The sequence below is a fragment of the Oryx dammah genome, unplaced genomic scaffold (genome assembly GCF_014754425.2).
Source record: "Oryx dammah isolate SB20612 unplaced genomic scaffold, SCBI_Odam_1.1 HiC_scaffold_14, whole genome shotgun sequence".
NCBI lineage: Eukaryota > Metazoa > Chordata > Mammalia > Artiodactyla > Bovidae > Oryx > Oryx dammah.
Genome location: NW_024070198.1, coordinates 15,192,719 through 15,214,866, shown reverse-complemented (window position 1 = coordinate 15,214,866; position 22,148 = coordinate 15,192,719). Strand labels below are relative to the sequence as shown.

General features: G+C 36.3%; 1 protein-coding gene across 4 annotated transcripts in view; it reads right to left on the bottom strand.

Moving 5' to 3' along the window:
* Nucleotides 1-22,148, bottom strand: part of TBC1D12 (TBC1 domain family member 12) — a 95,766-nt gene that overhangs the window by 42,913 nt on the left and 30,705 nt on the right. Inside the window, exons 2-3 of one of the 4 annotated variants that reach the window (XM_040254556.1) lie at nucleotides 8,489-8,612; nucleotides 6,852-6,911 (exon numbers count right to left, since the gene is read on the bottom strand). In XM_040254556.1, coding sequence (XP_040110490.1) covers nucleotides 6,852-6,911; nucleotides 8,489-8,612 — 184 coding nt within the window. Of the gene's footprint in view, nucleotides 1-1,936; nucleotides 1,989-5,089; nucleotides 5,127-6,851; nucleotides 6,912-8,488; nucleotides 8,613-22,148 lie in introns of those variants that run through there. The other 3 variants (XM_040254560.1, XM_040254559.1, XM_040254557.1) reach the window with 3 other exon arrangements.

The following is a 22,148-nucleotide window of genomic DNA, read 5'->3' as shown; positions in this document are numbered from 1 at the left end:
GAAAGGGAGGGAATGAAGGAGGGAAAGAAGGACAAAGAGAACTGCATTGACAATCACTTTCCAAAAGAGACAGCTCCTGGCTCAGATGAGTTCATGGGCAGATTTTAAGAAACATTTAAGGAACAAATTATACCAATTCCCTATGATCTCTTCCAAAATATAGAAGCAAAGAGAATACTTCCTAATTTAATCAATGAGGCCAGATTATCCTAATATTAAAACAGGCAAAGACATTAAAAGAAAACCCTGATCAATACATCTCAGAAACACAGATGCAAACATCCTCAATGAAATATTAGCAAATCAAATCAAATAATGTATAAAAAGAATTATATGCCAAGATCAAGTAGGAAAAGTCAACTCATTTATAACAAAAATTCTCATTAAAGTAGGAATAAAAGGGTCATTCCTCTGTTGATAAAGAACATTTACAAAACAACCCAAAGCTAATACTGTATCTAATGGTGAGAAACTTGAAGTTTTCCCACTAAGAACAAAGCAAGGGATGTCCCCTCCCACTACTTCTTGTCAACATTGTGAAAAGTCTTAGCTAATGCAACAAGACAAGGAAATACAAGGTATACCGACTGGAAAAGAAAACAATAAAACTGCTTTTGCTTGCAGATGCCATGATCTAGTCTATATACAAAATCTGAAAGAACAGTTAAAAAAAAAAAATGTTTATATGTAGAGGCAAAAGACCCAGAATACCAAACTCAATATCGAAGAAGAAGAAAGTTGGAGGACAAACATTACCTGACTTCAGGACTTAATATAAAATGACAGTAATCAATACAATGCAGCATTGACAAAGGACTAGACAGTGGAACAGAACAGACAGTAGAAAACAATTCCACATAAACACAATCAACTAATCTTTGACAAAGGAGCACTAAAATGAAGCAAAGGTAGTCTTTTCAACAAATGGTGTGGAACAAGTGGACATCCACATGCAAGAAAAAAGGATTTAGACATAGAAATTACACTCTTCACAGATACTAACTCAAAATGAATTACAGACCTAAATATAAAACAAAACTATAAAACTACCAGAAGATAAGACAGGAGAAAACCTAGATTACTTTTGGTATGGTGATGACTTTATTTAGATATAACACCAAAGGCATAATCCATGAAAAAAAATTGAGAAGCAGGACTTGATAAAAATTAAAAAACCTCTGCTCTGTGAAAGATACTGTCAAGAGAATGAGAAGACATAGACTAGGAGGAAATACTTGTAAAAGATACATCTGATGAAGGACTGCTATACAAAATACATAAAGAACTCTTAAAGTTCTACTGAGTTCTGTTTTTATTATTATAAGAAAATGAACAATCCAATCAAAAAAGATCAGAAAAGACACCTCACTAAATAAGATATGCAGATGACAAGTAATATGTCCTATTCATATGTCAATTGTGAATTAAAATAACAATCAGATACCACTACATACCTATTAGAATGGTCAAAATTCAGAAAAATGATAACCACCAAATACTGGTGAGGATGTGGAACAAAAGAAATGCTCATTCACTGCTTGGTAGGAATGCAAAATGGTACAGTTACTTTGGAAGACAGTTTGGCTGTTTCTTATAAAACTAAAATACCATATGATTCAGCAACCAGGCTCCTTGGTATTTACCCAAAAGAAATGAAAACTTACACCCACAAAAATACTTAACACATAGATGTTTATAGCAACTTTATTCACTATTGCTAAAACTTGGAAGCAAACAAGATGTACTTCAAATTGCTTTCTACATATAATATTTCAAATATTACATCCAGCACCCAAGCAAAGGTAACAAAGCACACACAGAAATAAAATAGCATCCACTAACAAAAACTAGCAGAATCAATATTCAATATAAACAGACCTATAGAATTTCCAGACATTGAAATTATCAGACACAGGCTATGAAAAACTATACTTACTATGTTTAAGGAGATAAAGGCCAAGCTTGAAATTTCAGCAGGGAACTGTAAACTGCAAAAAGTGATATAGCAGATTTGAAAAAGAAACAACTAGAAACATAAGAATTGAAAAACACAAAATTGACATTAAGAACTCAAAGTATGGGGTTGAGGAAACTGTATTTTTAACTCATTCCCTAGGTAATCCACTGTGTTTGAGAACAAGAATCATAGACTACAACAACAAATCTCAAAGTCCTTTGCAATCTCACTCTTTTCTAGTTTCTATAAAGCCTCCAGAATTTTTCTAACATATGAATTTGATCTCTCAGTGCTGAAAGTATTTTGGTTAAGACCAACTTTCTAACCTGTGGCTAATGACCTTCACCTCTTCCCTGCTCAGATGCTCAGTGGTATCCAACTCTTTGCAACCACATGGACTGTAGCCCACCAGGCTTCTCTTTTCATAGGATTTTCCAGGCAAGAATACTGGAGTGGGTTGCCATTTCCTTCTCCAGGGGATCTTCCCCACCCAGGGATTGAACCTGGGTCTCCTGCACTGAAGGCAGATTCTTTCTGACCTAATACTGAGTGCATTCCTGCTTGCTCATTCAATTTTCTCTATCTGGAATGGCTTTCCCCATCTTGTCTACCTAGTGAACTCCTACGAGTATATTTCAGAACACAAACTGCATGTAATCCTGAGTAGAATTAATCACCCTCTCATCTTTACTCTCGTACTTTGTTCACAACTATAGCACTCACTATACTATATGAGAACCATATATGAATCTTTCCCCTCCTTCCCACAGTTATACTAGAATAACAGAAAAGCTAGGACTCATATTAATAACCTATTTCTCAAGAACCTAAACCATGCCTATTTCATCGTACAGTCGATGTCTGTTGAATAAATTACACATTCTTTAAAATGAAACCCGGACAAACTTAGAGAAGACTCTAGGATCAATTAAAGAATTTTGTCCTTCAAATTCTACCAGAGAAAAGGTTTAGAGCTTGCTAATATGAAGTCACACAATAAGCTGGTCACAGAATGGTATCCTACAACATTTTGATGTCTTAGGCTCTATATCTAAAGGACTCACCAGAAAAAGAATGTACTAGGAGAGGGATATGAGAAAAGATAAGTCTATGGGTTCAAAGGGAGGGTGGCAGGAGTCTTTGACCAACTTCTTGAAGTAAAATACGAGGTCTGGGGAAAAGGAAGAATAAAATAGGAGCTTCTCCTTTTAGACAATGTGAAAGCCAAAATAAGCTTGATGCATATACACTGACTTGACTTTTGAGTTTCAGCATACAGTGAGAATACTACTCTTAAAGGGGTTAATGTTAAATCTGTGTCAGTAAGTAAACCCTCATGTTTCTATATTATGGCAGCCATTTATAGACAGCCAGAATAATATTTCAGAAATGCAAGAAACTCCCCACGTGGACATCTCTATCACCTTAAGAACATGTCTACCCAAGATAAAGACAATTTTACACAATTTGATCCAAAAGCCAGGGAAATCATCATGCTTGTAGTAGAGGGGATAGCCAATTAGGATACCTTTAGTGGTTGATTCTAGGATCTGTGAATTAGAAGAAATAAAATGCATCCCATAATTCAAGTTTAACTGAAACCTAGGGCAAAGCATTTCATCATCCTCTGGCATACAGCAGTGTCTTAACAAACTTCATTTTGGTAAAGCTATTAACACAATTTTGTTTGTTTAGTGTAATCTGAAGCCTAACATAATTATAAGTCTGACATCATGACAGAAGGAATATAATTTCTACTTTGATGCTTGAATTATATGTTTGGAATCAAATAACAAGTAAGAGTATTTTCAAATTGCAACTCTTTTCCAAGTCTCTGTCTTTAATAATAAAAAGAAAAAAATCCCCCAAATTCTGTCCTGTTCAATTTATGAGAACTTATTATTATTATTCTTTTCATTTCTTTAACTAATTTAACCCTCTTTCTTAAGGTCCATACTTCTCCCCTCTCCCAGGAGCACAGGCCTGGAGCTGGCACAAAGTCCTCTCTCAATCTTCAGGCCACAGAAATCAACACTTATGAAATCAGAACTTATTGATACATAGGAAAGACACAGCAATTTACCATTAACTATAAATAAGGAACATGTGTGTGGCTAGAAAGGTAATTATTCACTTCCTTTTCAAGGTGACAATACATTAGGTAAATAAAGATGAAGGAACATGCAAGTGTGTAACAGTTTTAAGGACTTATCAAAACAAATTCTGAACATAGTTCAGACCCTTCACAATTTAACAATGAAGCGGTTCATTTATTGCAGTGCTCACTCAAATTTTATACTGAAGGGATCTATATTTAAGCATAACTGAAATCAACAAACTTTTCAAGTATCCTAACTACATAAACCAATAATGTTAGTAACCAGAAAACTATGCTCTACCCTTACAAAGTGTAACGTAATTAGTGCTCACAAAGTATGTGTATTCTAGTCCTTTCCACAATGCTACTTGCTGTTCCTAAAGTCAAAGGCTTAACTGAGGAGAGTGACCTATTCTCCTTTATTTTTTCTTCTATTTTTTGGTCCCGCTGCACGGCATGTGGGATCTTAGTTCCCCGACGAGGGGACAAACATGCGCTCCTTGCAATGGAAGTGAGGCGTCTGAACCACTGGACTGCCAAGTAAGTCCATGACCTATTCTATTTTAGACAATTTGAAATGCTCAGATTAAGAAACAGAGTCTTAAAACTTTTTTCCTTGCCTGTCAAAAGATAGTGTTTGAAATTGATTCAAACACTCAATTAAAACACCACTCAGAAAAAGACATGAGTGATGAAAAACATGAAGCATCATCTAAGTATTATAATCGTACCTATTCATAACAAAAAAGACGCCAGTACAAAAATAGTGCCAAGCAAAAAGATAGTTTCTACTGAAAGACTGAGTTTGACATAGACTATATTCGATCTAGTATGTAATCATGTTACAATTACACATAACATGGCGCATTTGAAATAATTCTCACTTGCAGTTTGGGGGTCATAAGACAAACTCTGTAGCTGTATTCCAACTTCAGCCTATTAATTTAGAAAAACCAAAAACTCAGGTCAATTGAACTACAATATAACTGAAATACTATTTATAATTAATAGATGCGATTTTTAACATGGCTCACCAACTGGTTCAGATGGCCACAAGCAGGAATTTCACACCTGCAAGAGAACACATGTGATAATCCTCATAAAATAATATTATGAATATTCGTATGATTTGGGGACTGATTGTCAAGTTAAATGCCAAACTTGAGTCAGTCTGACTTTGCTATAATCCTAAAATGATTTTTATACTTCTTTACTATTAACGTGGAAAGTACTAAAATTGATCAAACCTTTAATAATTTTAAAAAATATTTAACCTACAAGTATCTTTCACTTTTGAACTTCATGGATCTCTGAAAAGATACAAAACACTTAAAAGAAGGCAAAAAGTTTTATATACAGTAACATTTTGTTCTTAGGAAAAAAAAAACATATAATGTAAAAATATATACACATGAAAATAACTGTGTTTTCTACACAAAAACTGAATTTTAAAAGGCCTAAAACTGTGAAGGGAAAAGTAAAATAAGATATACCTTCCTATAATGTTTTATATTTTATAGAGAATATAATCATGTGCTATTTGTGCAATTAACAATAGATAAAAAGGTTGTAATTCAAAGTAGTTTAGTTAAGTTTATAATCTTATAAGTGTCTTTCCATTAGAAAAAAATTCTAGTCCCCAAACATATACTCATCCTTAAGAATACGGCAACTACTTTCTGGATATCTGCTTAATGAAATAATTATCCTATAAAATACTACTACCACTCTAATATTCTAACAAATTTTACAGTTTTGCCATTCTTAAAGCAAGTGATGCATCTTAAGAAAGATCAAAGGAATCTATTTTTTCCTTAGTACTTCTACCACTGCCTCACTTTTTCAGGCAGTTTTACAGTGGAATACTAGCTACCTTCATTTTCTATAGCCGTAACAGCTTAAAACCTTATCCTAAAACATGACAGATGTGTCTGAACACTCTTCATGGTTTTACTCTTACATTATTTTAAATTCTGATTCTAAACACAAAACACATTTTACATGTGAACATAGTCAAAGATCTCAAATGTAGTTTTATGCTGATAATGTTTTACAGAGTTTAGAAATTAGGACTGTAAAACAAACTGTTTTCAAGTGGGAACAGAAAGTTGTAGCTTTACCATTACTAATAAAAGAAAATCATGCCCAATTTTAAAATGACAATTGCAGGAAAGAGAATAACAAAATGAGACAAATGGGGGATGGGGTATAGGACACAAACTGTAGTAAAAGAGAAAGCAGAAACATATTCCATCACATGCTGAAACAGACACATTTTTGAGGGTGGAAAACAGTCAGAGGAACAATGACTTTGCTGTCCATCACGGCTCCCAGAAAACAAACAGAAGCATGAACACGGCACCAAAATACACACTAGTCCCTACACACACCAGAACACTCAAAAATTAAAACCAGCAGCTGGGAGAAATCAACATGTAACCAATCATCAACATGTAACTGTGTAATCAATAAACGGCCAGAAAGGGACTGTAGAAGATGCATTTCAATTCCACTCTTTCTTCCCATATAAAAATAAGACTTGTTCTTTTCCTGACCACTCATCAAATTTTCAAACAACATATATATAAAAAGGAAAGAAAACATGAGGCCTTGGCACTCCAAAATGAAAACAGCAGATTAAAGGCAATGGCATATCAGTAAACAGATAATTACCCAGTAGTAATTAGAGACCTACAGTAATAAAATATCACAGAATGTTAGTTTACATAAAGATATTAAAATACTATATGCACATGCATATTTCAGGTAAACTACCATAAAGTCAAGAATACAAACCTTCAATAGCAAGACCACTGTTTTTGCCTCTAGAGGGCGAACTTGGTCTTCTGAAAAACTCTAGACAAGAGAGGTTACTTTTAGACTTTACAAAAAAAAAAAAAACCGACTTAAAATTTAAGATGTCCAGAAAGCAAAGATTCCCAAACTTTATTGGATTAACAGCAAACTTAGTGCCTCAGTAATTATTATTCGCACCCCTTAAACCAACAGAAATACCCAATTATTCTGTTTAATGAGTAGTTATGTCCCAGTACTTAGTAGCCATTTGAAAAAAATACACATAAATTAAAAGAAAGCTTTATTGCATTCTTAAATAACCACAATTAATCACTAATTGGGGCATGTGTGCCTTTTGTGCAGCGTACAATTTCACAAATCTTGAAATAAGACTGGACACCATCACCTTCACTTCCTGTTCCACACTGATTTTTGCACAGTATCTGATTTTTACCACAGCAAACTCAGAAAAACCAGATTCACAAAGACACAATGTCACAGAAAGTAATATATTTCCATTTTATGTTAAAACTGTGTACTACCTCAAGCTATCAGGCAGCACCGTATCCAGCAAATGGTGGAAGAGTATTACTGAGTTTGCCATGGTTCCCATCAGCATTAGCTGCTGCAGTACATGGGGTGCCCTCGGCACACAGCTTTGGAATCATAGCACTTTAGTGTTAAGTCTGAGCAGCATATAAACTAGTCAATACTTTAATTACTTGAAAATGACTATAATAACTATAACAAATGCTATTAAAGATATAAAAATTACGTTATTTACTTGGGAAACCAGTTTTCCTTTTCAGCAATAAAAAGAACACTATTAAATCCTTAAAGGAAAATATTTTTCCAATTTAGATGACGATTATTGTTTTCATGGTGATTATTTTTATAAATGCTGGATGTGCTAAATTTGATAAACTGCAATTGGAAGGAGATAAATAAGAAATTTATCATTTTATCTCCTTCTGAGGAGTAACTTCTCTGAACTTAAAAATGCCACAAACTGATAAAAGAGTCTCACTGTTGTCCAGTCTCACTGATCTCCTATTACTGAGAAGCACAAGCTAAGAAGTCAAGTAAGACATGAAATTCTTAAGAACTCAAGAATATGGGTATTAAGAGAGGTAACAGAAGAACTGGCTCCTAAATTACTAGAAACATATACCCACCCATCTCACAAAGTCCTTGGTAGAAAACCAGAAAATGACCAAGGAAATTTTCAACCTCAAAATCTATTCAGTTTTCACTTTATACTGCTTCATCGTTCACAACTACCCATCATATATAAAATCTGTGCCATTGCAAATGCTACCATGTTCAATTAGAAGTCACAGTATGTGGTGAGAATAGTTTACTGAGAAAATTTTTAAAAAGAGAGAAAAAAGAAGACACTATCCAAGGAATAACTAGGAAAGAAAATCAATGTTCTACTACCATAAATAATTTCCATAACCATAAAATATAATTAAAAATATATGTCATGCTTTAAAAAAAACTTAAAGTTACTACAAATATCTATAGTCACAAAATTTTGTATGTTAAAAAAAATGAATGAAAGTAGAATATGGTTGATAATCTAGAAGAGAATATTTGGAAAGCAAGACAAACCACATGGCTATACTAGTACTTACCTGCTGAATGATTTTGGAAGTTTTCTGAAGATTCTCTCTGGGAGGGACTTTACCAAATAATTTCCAGCCAGGAGCACTATGTACAACTGATTTGAGTTCTTTTGTCCTTTTTGGGAAAAGGTTTCTGAAATACAGAAAAGTTACATGAATTGTGCTTCTGGTAACCAGGGAACTACTTGAAAAATGGCAGATGTAAACAAAATGTAAATATTTCCTTTGAACTAGCTACAAAGTGTACTAGAATTGACTATATACGTATTATAGTTGACAAGAAAAGCCAAAAATCTGAGAACAAAAAAGTTACAGAGAACTTGTATAAAATAGGTAAAGGATTAAGCCATACAATTTTTGTGGGAAAATACTACTTAATTATTCTCTGTAACAACTTGTTAGTGTTTGAAATAAATGAGTATCTGTTGAGCCTATTCCCATAATATATGTATATTCAAACTGTTTTTCCTAGGCACAAGAAAAGCTCACTGTAAAAGGGCCAACATATAACCTAGTAAGAAAGTTATTTCTCATTGACAGTCTAAACAAAAATCTGCATAAGGAACAAGGATTTTACCTGTAATCACCATGCCCTTACCAACCAAATTAAGTATATATTGTACATGTAAGCAGGAATGATATTCAAAATATGTATACATCAATATGGCATGCCAGGGTACCACAGACTAATCAGAAAGGTATAATGAATCCAACTGAATATAAACACTTCATATAAGCTGTGATATAAATATTCACTAAGAAAATTTAAAATTTTTACATACAGTCACAAAGTATTTGAAATTTCAAATAACTTGGTCTATCTATACTCAAAATACATTAAAAGTACATTATTAAAATACTTAAAAGTACATTATTGTGATAAGAATGGGATAAATTTTTAATGCATAATGTTAAGGCTGTTCTTCAAGTTTAGAAAGATATCAATGGACTCCTACAAAATATGGGTTAATCAGTACTAAAGAAATACTCTCATTTTCCTGGGTGTGCAGTGGAAGTGAATTGAACTTTTGATGACAATTTACACTAATTTCTACTTAGGATACTCTAGAAGTTTCATCTGAGACCATATATAGTTACTCAGTTTTCTATTTCATAAAATATCTAAGTTTTCAATAATGGTTACATGAAGGACTGGTATATTTACAATAAAGTTTCATGCCTCAAAGGATGGCCTATTAATTTAAATACTATTTTATACCTTGTGTGCTGCTCATCAATTTATTGCCTCGTAGCTCCATTATGAACCCTGCAGTATATGCTCTGTGACAACATGGAATTCCTTTGAGCATTTCTCCTTTTAAAATAAACTTTCTCAGTAGAGAGCACTGAAGGGACACTGCAGGAGAAAGGGGCTTTGGTCTCCTGTGGTTTCCAGCTGAAGCAGAGTGGGTCAGTGGTTTGGTGCGAGGATATCCAGTAGAATTCTGCTCAGTCATGTGCCCAAGTCCGTCAGCAAACTTGCAGCCTCAGCAACTCAACTGGCAGATGGCTTTCCTGTAGTCCTCTTAACATGTAAACTGGCACCCCAAAGGCTTCCTGCCAGCATTGATGCACTAATTCTCTCTGTAAGCCCCACACAGCTCACTTGTACTCCCCAGAAAGTTCTCACCAAGCTATGCTTCCCCCACAAGCCTCCATGTGGCCTGCCTATACACCTTCCAACCAAGGTTTCCCATCCAACATGTTAAACGCAGGGGAAGGACCTTTGACACCAAGGTTTATACAAAGAATTCTTGCATGAGACATCTAAAGCATGATCTATAAAAGAAAAACTGATGAACCAAGCTTAAATTGAAACACTTGCACTTCAAAAGATATCACTGATGCAAAATGAAGAAGTAGAAGGATCTAAAAGTCAGTCCCTCCACCAAAGTAAAACTTGAGCCAGAAAGAGCAATTGGAATCAATCATTTCAGAACTACAGAACCTTATCAGAAATTTATAACCAGCAAGGGAGTGCATGAAAGGAGAGGCTGCTGATCTTCCCTAAGTGAAGAGCATGGGTGAACCAACTACCATCAACTGTTCCTGAGCCCCTCCCTCCTGTAGCCATGGAGATAGCAGCCTGCTGGCTCCAGGAGGAATAGTTTCTAGAAAAGGCAGCAGCAGCAGCTTCCATTGGTGGTATCTATCAGAACATTAAAAAAGGGTACTTTTTTTGACCCAGATATTTAAGGAAATCTTAGTCAGGCCACCAGCTAACTGCAGGAAATAACAGAACAGAAACTTGTGACCACACACAAAAAGGATTACACACTTTGCAAAAACAGTTTGGAAATAACACAGATGGCTCTAGTCTTCGATGAACAAAAATCTGCAGTCACTGAGAACTGAGAAAACAGATTTACACAGTTTCAACATAATAATACTCAGAGTGTCCAGGTCTCAACAAGAAAAGAATTATAATACATCTAAAGACACAGCAAAGTATAGACCAGTCACAGGAGAAAGAATTTGGCAAAAACCATTCCTAAGGAAGTTGAGACAATGAGATTACTAGTCAAACATGTTACATTAACTGTCATAAATATACCAAATGAGCTAACCAAAACTATGAACAAAGAATTAAAGGAAATCAAGCAGAGAACAAAGTGAGAATATCATTAGAGACAATTATATATAGGAACCAAACAAATTCTGGAACTGAAAAGTAGAATAAAATTAAAAATTCATTAAAATATTTCAACATCAGATTACAGCAAACAGAAGAAAATATCAGCATGTAACATGATGATAAGACAATTGAACTTATTCAGTCTCAAGAGCACAAAGAAAAAAGAATGAATAAAAATGAGCAAAGCCTGATAAATTTGTACGACACTATGGTATATAATAGCATATGTGCTGTAAGAGTTCCAGAAGCAGAAGAGGAAAAAAGGGGGGGGGGCGGCAGAAACAATTTTTGAAGAATGGCTAAAAATTTTTCAAATATGATGGAAGACACAAACCTACACATCCAAGAAGCTCAACAAACTCCAAGCAGAGTAAATTCAAGGAGATATACACGAAGATACATTATAGTCAAACTGTCAAAAGACAAAGAGAATTTTGCAAGCATCAACAGAGAAGCAACCATCACAAACAATCTATCTTCAATAAGATCAACACCTGATTTCTCATATGACATCTTGTGGGCCAAAAGTGTCAGGCTGACATAATTTAAAGTTCTGGGGGAAAAAAAAAAAACCTATCAGCTGAGAATTCTATATGCAGCAAAAATCTATCCTTCAATAATAATGGATAAATGAAGATATTTCTAGATAAACAAGTTAAGTGTGCTCATTCCTAACAGACCTGCCCTACAAGAAGTGTCAAGAACTTTTCAGAATGAAGTGAAAAGTAGCTCAAAACCATGAGAAAACACTGGTAAAATTATTTACACAGGTAAATGTCAAAGTCAGTATTACTGTACTTTTCTGTTTATAACTCCACATTTTTCCTATGTGATTTAAAAGGTAAATGCATAAAATAATATTTACAAATTTATGTTACTGGGCATACAACATACAAACATGTAATCTCTGGCAGTAGCAATATGAATGAGGAGGTACAGGGATGTATACAGTTAGCACATTATTAGTGCACTAATGAAACTGGTTTATATGCTAATGAAATTAATTTGGTATAATTCAAACCAGGTTGCTTTAAGTTTATGATGTCAATTGTAATCCCCAAAGTTACCACTAGAAAATAACTTTAAAATATATATAAGAGAATCAAAATGGTACACTAAAAATTCAACTAAATACAAAAAGTGGTAAGGAGGAACTGAGGAACAAAAAAATATATAAGACATACAGAAAATAAACAGCTAAATGACAGAAATCCTTACTCATCAACAGTGGATTTAAATATAAGTTGATTAAGTGAAAGTGAAAGTGAAGTCGCTCAGTCGTATCCGACTCTTTGCAATCAGTGGACTGTAGCCCACCAAGCTCCTCCATCCATGGGATTCTCCAGGCAAGAATACTGGAGTGCGTTGCCATTTCCTTCTCCAGGGAAGTTGATTAAACTCTTTTATTAAAAGGAGAGTGACTGGCAGACTGGATTAAAAACACTATGTATGTTGTCTACCTGGGTGGCACAGTAGTGAAGAACCCGCCTGCCAATGCAGTAGATAGAAGAGACAAGGGTTTGATCCCTGGGTTGGGAAGATCCGCAGGAGGAGGGCATGGTAACCCACTCCAGTATTCTTTTTTTCTTTTTAATTTTATTTGAGTATTCCATGGACAGAGAAGCCTGGTAGGTTACAGTTCATTCAGTCACAAAGAGTCAGACACAACTGAAGTGACTTAACAGCAGGCACATGTTGTCTATAAAATATTCACTTTAGATAAAAAGATACAAAGAGGTTAAAAGTAAAAAGATGGAAAATTATATTGAAAGCAAATAGTAATCAAAGAGAATGGCAGTGATTATATTATCGTCACATAAAATAGATGTTAAGTCAAAAAGGTTACAAGAAGCAGAAGAGAACATCATGTGTTGGGGAAAAACGTTTAATCCAGCAAGAAGATATAACTACTATAAACATTTCTGTTGTTGTTAAGTAGCTAAGTTGTGCCCAACCCTTTGGCAACCCCACAGACTGTAACCCACCAGGCTCCTCTGTCCATGAGATTTCCCAGGCAAGAATTGAGTGGGTTGCCATTTCCTTCTCTAGGGGATCTTCACAGGGATCAAACCCACATCTCTTGCATTAGCAGGTGGATTCTTTTAACGAGTCACCAGGGAAGCCCAATTATAAACATACACACACCTAACAACAGAAGAAAAATACATGAAGAAAAATTGACAATACTGAAGGAATAGGCAGTTCTACAATAACTGGATCCAAAATCACTGCAGATGGTGACTGCAGCCATGACATTAAAAGACACTTACTCCTTGCAAGAAAAGTCATGACCAACCTAGATAGCATATTCAAAAGCAGAGACATTATTTTGCCAACAAAGGTACATCTAGTCAAGGCTATGGTTTTTCCAGTGGTCATGTATGGATGTGAGAGTTGGACTGTGAAGAAGGCTGAGCGCCGAAAAATTGATGCTTTGAACTGTGGTGTTGGAGAAGACTCTTGAGAGTCCCTTGGACTGCAAGGAGATCCAATCATTCCATTCTGACGGAGATCAGCCCTGGGATTTCTTTGGAAGGAATGATGCTAAAGCTGAAACTCTAGTACTTTGGACACCTCATGTGAAGAACTGACTCATTGGAAAAGACCCTGATGCTGGGAGGGATTGGGGGCAGGAAGAGAAGGGGACGACAGAGGATGAGATGGCTGGATGGCATCACTGACTTGATGGACGTGAGTCTGAGTGACCTGTGGGAGTTGGTGATGGACAAGGAGGCCTGGTGTGCTGCAATTCATGGGGTCGCAAAGAGTCGGACACGACTGAGCGACTGAACTGAACTGAACTGAACAATAACTGGAGACTTCAGTACCATAGTTTTAATAAAAAAACAATCAGACAGGTCAAAAGGAAATCAAAGACTTAAACATTAAGTAAGTTAGATCTGCCTCTTGAGAAACCAATATGCAGGTCAGGAAGCAACAATCAGAACTGGACATGGAACAACAGACTGGTTCCAAATAGGAAAAGGTGTACGTCAAGGCTGTATATTGTCACCCTGCTTATTTAACTTCTATGCAGAGTACATCATGAGAAATGCTGGGCTGGAAGAAGTACAGCTGGAATCAAGATTGCTGGGAGAAATATCAATAACCTCAGATATGCAGATGACACCACCCTTATGGCAGAAAGTGAAGAGGAACTAAAAAGCCTCTTGATGAAAGTGAAAGAGGAGAGTGAAGAAGTTGGCTTAAAGCTCAACATTCAGAAAACTAAGATCATGGCATCTGGTCCCATCACCTCATGCCAAATAGAAGGGAAAACAGTGGAAACAGTGTCAGACTTTATTTTGGGGGGCTCCAAAATCACTGCAGATGGTGACTGCAGCCATGACATTAAAAGACACTTACTCCTTGCATGAAAAGTTATGACCAACCTAGATAGCATATTCAAAAGCAGAGACATTACTTTGCCAACAAATGTCCGTCTAGTCAAGGCTATGGTTTTTCCAGTGGTCATGTATGGATGTGAGAGTTGAACTGTGAAGAAGGCTGAGTGCCGAAGAATTGATGCTTTTGAACTGTGGTGCTGGAGAAGACTCTTGAGAGTCCCTTGGACTGCAAGGAGATCAAACCAGTCCATTCTGAAGATCAGCCCTGGGATTTCTTTGGAGGGAATGATGCTGAAGCTGAAACACCAGTACTTTGGCCACCTCTTGCAAAGAGTTGACTCATTGGAAAAGACTCTGATGCTGGAGGGGATTGGGGGCAGGAGAAGAGGATGACAGAGGATGAGATGGCTGGATGGCATCACTGACTCGATGGACGTGAGTCTGAGTGAACTCCGGGAATTGGTGATGGACAGGGAGGCCTGGCGTGCTGCAATTCATGGGGTCGCAAAGAGTCAGACACAACTGAACGACTGAACTGAACTGAACTGAAATTAGACCTAATAGGCATATGCGGAGCATCCCACTCACCAACAGTAAGCTACACATTCTTAAGGGTACATGGAATATTTTCCAGAATGAACAATATGTTAATGCATAAATGCTTTAATAAGTTTTAAAAAATTAGAAACATACAAAGTATCTTTTCCAACCAGAATAAAATGAAATTATAAATCAGTAACAGGAAGAGGAACTTCTCTACCGTTACAGTGGTTAAGAATCCATCTTGCAACGCAGGGGACACAGGTTCAGTCCCTGGTTGGGAAAGTAAGATCCCACATGCCATGGAGCAACTGAGCCTGAGCACCACACAACTGAGCCCTCGTGCTCTGGAGCCACTGTGCCACAGCTAGAACCTGTGCACCCCAGTGAGAGATCCCACACGGCGTGACGGAGATCCTGTGTGCCGCAGTGAGACCCAGCGCCCACCAAATAAACAAACAAATGTGTCAAGGAAATATATATATATATATAAAATAACAGGAAGAAAAGTGGATAATTCACAAATACAGGGAAACTAAACAACACAGTTTTAAATAACCAATAAGTGAATAAATTAGTCAAGAAATTATAAATTAGAAAACACATAAATTGAACTGAAACAGAAATACAGCATATCAAAACTCATGGTATACAGCAAAGGCAATGCTATGAGGAGAGTTTATAGTTGTAAACACCTATATTTAAAAAGAACCATACCTAATATCAATAATATAACTGCACACCTGAAAAAAAACTAGGAAAAAAAAGAGCAAACGAAACCCAAAGCTAGCAGAAGGAAGGAAATAATAAAGATTAGAGTGGATAAAATGAAAAAGAGAATTGAAAAACAATAGAAAAAAATTTTAAGCAAGTTCTGTGGAAAGATCAACAAAGTTGACAATTTCCTAGCTAGACTAAGAAAAAGGAGAAGATTAAAATTACGAAAAGCAGAAATGAAAGGGGGCTATTACTACCAATAAGGAGTATAGATGAATACTATGAACAACTGTTCACAAATAAATCAACTAACTTAAATGAAATAGAAAAATTCCTAGAAATATGCACACTACCAAAACGGACTCAAGAAACAGAAAATCTGTTGAGGCGATTGACTCAATAGTCAAAAATCTAACAAAGAGCTGAAGAAGAGATGACTTCACTGGTGAAAAATCTAACAAATATTTAAAGAAGAATACCAATCTTTCTCAAATTCTTCTAAAAAAGTGAAGAGGTCCGGAGTTACTCAGTTTTCCTAGGTCTTTCAGACGCTTTACCCTCTGAGCCACCAGGGAAGCCCTTCCCATGTATACATATTATTAAATTTTTGCTTGATTTTCTGGAATCTAAAACTAGAATAATATTTTATATTGGACTGGCAAAAACTAAGAAATATGATAATATCAAATGTAGAGGGAAAGGAACACTGTGAGGAATTTATGTTGGTGTAATCACATTTGTTCCAGTTACATACACTATACTACCGTCGAGCATTATACTTCTAGCTACATACTCCAGAGAATGTTATGGACATATGCACTAGAAGACATACAAAGAACATTCAAGGCAACATGTTCAAGAGAGCAGAAATCTTTTAACAATTTAAAGATCCACTGACAGAAGAATAGAAAACTTAAGTTATGCTAATTAGTAAACGGAATATTATTCCACCATGAGAATGAGCCAAAGATACATTCATCAACATGGATGAATCTTAAAAACAATGTTGAGTTTAAAAAGAAAGGCAAGGGGTAGGGCAAGATGCAGAGTTCACACAGTGTATCATTTTTATAAAGCTCAAAAATGATAAAAATAATTTAAAAAATGGGGCAAAAATAATTCCTTAAAACATCAAGGAAATTCAGGATAGTTGCTACCTCTTAGGGGTGAGCAGGATAAAAAGAAACTCACAAGGTAGTATATTTTCAATAGTAGTGTTGGTAATGTTCTGTTTCTGAGATTGGACAAAGGGTTTACCAATGTATACCAGGCATCATAATTCACATATCTGTTACATATGTATTTTTTTGTATGTGTCAAAAAAAAAACCCTAGTTTTTATTAAGCTATATAAACCTAATGTACCAACTGGAACTCCCTTGTAACTAGAGAGCACTAACTAAACCAATTAAAAGATTTCAAATTCTTCATCTATCACTAAGGAGCTATAAAGTCGGCCTTTGCCTGTAGCTTGAGGCGTCCACTTTTGTCACGAGCTTAGACACACTTCTTAGGGCCAAAGTTGATAAACATTTCAGACTGTAAGCATTCCTCTTAGAGTCAATTTACATCCATATACAAATTTGTCTTCATCACACTGAGGTAGTTATTTAGTCAGAAGTCTTTACACTAACAATTAGCTCTTGCAGGTATGGGGCCGGGGGGAGGGCGGTGGCGGGGGCAGGTGCGGGGAGGGTGGAATCTACAATGAACAAGCAGTTTTGTTTTTCACAGCTATTGATACTATTGACTCCAATCACTGACAAGAATGAAATCTTTAACTACAACTTTAACAGTTTCAGATCTAAAAATCTATAAATTGCTTTTCTCCTCACAACAATGCATGAACAAGGCAGTGCCTGTAAAGTGAAAAAAATAGCTTTTCATTCTCTAGAATTGCAGGGTTACATATATAATTAATTAAAGCATCATAAAGTAAAAGAACATAACCATTATTTTTTCAAACTCAGTAAAGCACAGCGTCAAAGAATGTCACCTGGCTGAGAATACAGACAGAGCAAAAGAATGAGAAGACCACAAATGTAAGATGCAATTATACCAAAGAACAGTGATAATGACAGATCAGAAAACTCATGTGCAGAGTTTTACAAGGAGTTTTTGGGAGTGGTTGTCTCTATAACCTTTACCTACAATTAGATACTGTAATTACAACCAAACACATTCTCATGTGAAAAACTAGAGGCTATATATATCAACACTGTACATTAGATCTCTGTAAATTACCGAACAGAACCCTTTACAAATCACAGACAAAATGCCAAATATACACAAAGTTTTGAATAAATATTGTTAGAAATTATTCTGAATCATTAAAAAATGTTATGCATGTATATATATATATATATATGTGTGTGTGTGTGTGTTTATGTGAAAAATTAATTTACAAGAATATTTTGAACTTCCAAAATTAAAGTCAAGGAATACTAATTTTTTAAACCAAACAACAGTTGGTCTTTCAATGGATACAATTTCAGAAGAATCTTCCTATGACTCGCAGGTATACAAAGGGTAAAAAAAGCAAACAACAAATAGATAACTCTGACAATAAAAAGTCTGCTTATAATATATATTATAGTACAATATTATAATAAGACCAGAATGAAGTTTAAATTCTCATTAAATCATAAAAACAAACCAAAGCCAAATATCTTATATTTACATATCCACTAAAATTTGGTTACTCTGAGATTGTCATAAAATAAATATGAGCCCACAGGTATCCAACTGCAAAGAAAAGACATCAGATAATATTTCACAATAATTTCTTATGCCACTAACAAGTTTTGGATTGGGTTTTCAGGTTATTCCTTGCCATGAAAAAACTATTAATGTAGCTAAATGGCATACATCTGCAATGAAAAATAATTTTAAAATATTGTTACAAATATATAGAATGATATTAAAATGACATTACAGACTAAATGGGCTTCTACTTGCTAGCCTAGTAAGAAAAATACCAGTTTATCAAATCTGAAGGGGAAAACACAATGAAAAGTTACAAAAATAGACTAAAAAATGTCCCATACTCTGTTGTTCTTCTCATGCCCATTCCTTTGCCCCCTACCTGCCCCAATCCACCATCAGGAGACCGAGAAAGTGGAGGTCCCAATGCAAATAAACATGTGGGCATAAGTTCCTCCTCATTAGCTTTTCAAACCAAAGACAAACTGTCTTTGTCTGTCTCTTCCCCTCGCCTTTTTCCCACCTCCCAAGACAAAGTTCTTAACTTTAAAGCAATACTAAAGGTTTCTTAGCAGAACAAAACTGCTAAATGTGTTCAAGCACCCATACTTAAAAAGGGACAATTCGTTCATTCTGAATTGGAGGTAAAGCCTGACTGTATGAATGCGATTTACACATCAGTGTTGGGGGACAGAAGTCATTCATTTTGACTGCTTCATGTTTCAGGAGAGTGGCAGGGCAGAGGGACATTCCTAGCATCTCTTTTCTCCCTTATACATCTCCAACTGAGGAGATAAAATTTTGCTGACAGACATTGTTACCAAACAGCAGAGAAGATACTGTTTGCTCTACTTTTCTAATATGCAGGCTATTTTCTCTGCACCCCTCTACCCCCATCTCTACAGGAAAGGCCTGCTGTGCTAGCCTTTCACAGTCACTGAACTGACTCAGTTCAGTTCAGTCGTTCAGTCATATTCGACTCTGCGACCCCATGAATCGCTGGACACCAGGCCTCCCTGTCCATCACCAACTCCCACAGTTCACCCAAACTCATGTCCATAGAGTTGGTGATGCCATCCAGCCATCTCATCCTCTGTTGCCCCTTCTCCTCCTGCCTCCAATCCCTCCCAGCATCAAGATCTTTTCCAATGAGTCAACTCTTCGTATGAGGTGGCCAAAGTATTGGAGTTTCAGCTTTAGCATCAGTCCCTCCAATGAACACCCAGGACTGATCTCCTTTAGAATGGACTGATTGGATCTCCTTGCAGTCCTCTCAAGAGTCTTCTCCAACACCACAGTTCAAAAGCATCAATTCTTCGGCACTCAGCCTTCTTCACAGTTCAACTCTCACATCCATACATGACCACTGGAAAAACAATAGCCTTGACTAGATGGACCTTTGTTGGCAAAATAATGTCTCTGCTTTTGAATATGCTATCTAGGTTGGTCATAACTTTTCTTGCAAGGAGTAAGCGTCTTTTAATTTCATGGCTGCAGTCACCATCTGCAGTGATTTTGGAGCCCAAAAAAATAAAGTCTGACACTGTTTCCACTGTTTTCCCTTCTATTTGGCATGAAGTGATGGGACCAGATGCCATGATCTTAGTTTTCTGAATGTTGAGCTTTAAGCCAACTTCTTCACTCTTCTCTTTCACTTTCATCAAGAGGCTTTTTAGTTCCTCTTCACTTTCTGCCATAAGGGTGGTGTCATCTGCATATTTGAGGTTATTGATATTTCTCCCAGCAATCTTGATTCCAGCTTGTGCTTCTTCCAGCCTGGCGTTTCTCATGATTTACTCTGCATAGAAGTTAAATAAGCAGGGTGACAATATATAGCCTTGACTTACTCCTTTTCCTATTTGGAACCAGTCTGTTGTTCCATGTTCAGTTCTACCTGTTGCTTCCTGACCTGCATATAGGTTTCTCAAAAGGCAGGTCAGGTGGCCTGGTATTCCCATCTTTTTCAGAATTTTCCACAGTTGATTGTGATCCACACAGTCAAAGGCTTTGGCATAGTCAATAAAGCAGAAATAGATCTTTTTCTGGAACTCTCTTGCTTTTTCCATGATCCAGCGGATGTTGGCGATTTGATCTCTGGTTCCTCTGCCTTTCCTAAACCAGCTTGAACATCTGGAAGTCCACGGTTTACGTACTGCTGAAGCCTGGCTTGGAGAATTTGAAGCATTACTTTACTAGCATGTGAGATGAGTGCAATTGTGCAGTAGTTTGAGCATTCTTTGGCATTGCCTTTCTTTGGGATTGGAATGAAAACTGTCCTTTTCCAGTCCTGTGGCCACTGCTGAGTTTTCCAAATTTGCTGGCATATTGAGTGCAGCACTTTTACAGCACCATCTTTCAGGATTTGAAATAGCTCAACTGGAATTCCAACACCTCCACTAGCTTTGTTCATAGTGATGCTTTCTAAGGCCCACCTAACTTCACATTCCAGGATGTCTGGCTCTAGGTGAGTGATCACACCATCGTGATTATCTGGGTCATGAAGATCCTTTTTCTACAGTTCTTCTGTGTATTCTTGCCACCTCTTCTTAATATCTTCTGCTTCTGGTAGGTCCATACCATTTCTGTCCTTTATCGAGCCCATCTTTGCATGAAATGTTCCCTTGGTATCTCTAATTTTCTTGAAGAGATCTCTAGTCTTTCCCATTCTGTTGTTTTCCTATATTTCTTTGCATTGATTGCTGAGGAAGGCTTTCTTATCTTTCCTTGCTATTCTTTGGAACTCTGCATTCAGATGCTTATACCTTTCCTTTTCTCCTTTCCTTTTTGCTTCCCTTCTTTTCACAGCTATTTGTAAGGCCTCCTCAGACAGCCATTTTGCTTTTTGCATTTCTTTTTATGAGGATGGTCTTGATCCCTGTCTCCTGTACAATGTCACGAACCTCCGTCCATAGTTCATCAGGCACTCTGTCTATCAGATCTAGTCCCTTAAATCTATTTGTCACTTCCACTGTATCATCATAAGGGATTTGATTTAGGTCATACCTGAATGGTCTAGTGGTTTTCCCTACTTTCTTCAATTTAAGTCTGAATTTGGCAATAAGGAGTTCATGATCGGAGCCACACACAGTCAGCTCCTGGTCTTGTTTTTGCTGAACATATAGAGCTTCTCCATCTTTAGCTAGCTGAATACATTTAGAGTTAGGAGGTACAAAGGCATATCTTTCAACCCAGATTTTATGAGTATTAAAGCTGATGTTGTGAGGTCCTATTTGTCTGTGTCCATGTCTTTCTCTATTCTAGTAACAAACCCAGGTGGGCTGATAAACAGCTGTCTTTACAGGTTGGCTATCTTATTGCTTCAGATACACTGGAAACATTAAAACGATGTTTCCTAGTTTGGGCTTTTTTACGTTTGCTTTTCATTCTATGACACATTTTGTCAGTGTATATAGCGAACAAGAAGTGGCAGAAGTAATTCATCTTTCCGTTAAAATCACTCTCCACTCCCATCACCACTATGTTCACATACACAACAACCTACACACCAGAGATACAAACACACCATCTTCTATTCTCTGCACTACTTACGTCCACTCTTCGTAACAAAAAGAAACTGAGAAAATCTGTAGCAACAGTTAAAAAACAGCACCAACTGAAGAAATACCAGATCAATGTTTCTATATCGCTGAAAATGTAAAGAAAAAGAAAAGAGACACACCACCACCAACAACAAAATAACAGATGTGGGGATAAGAAGAGGAAGAAAA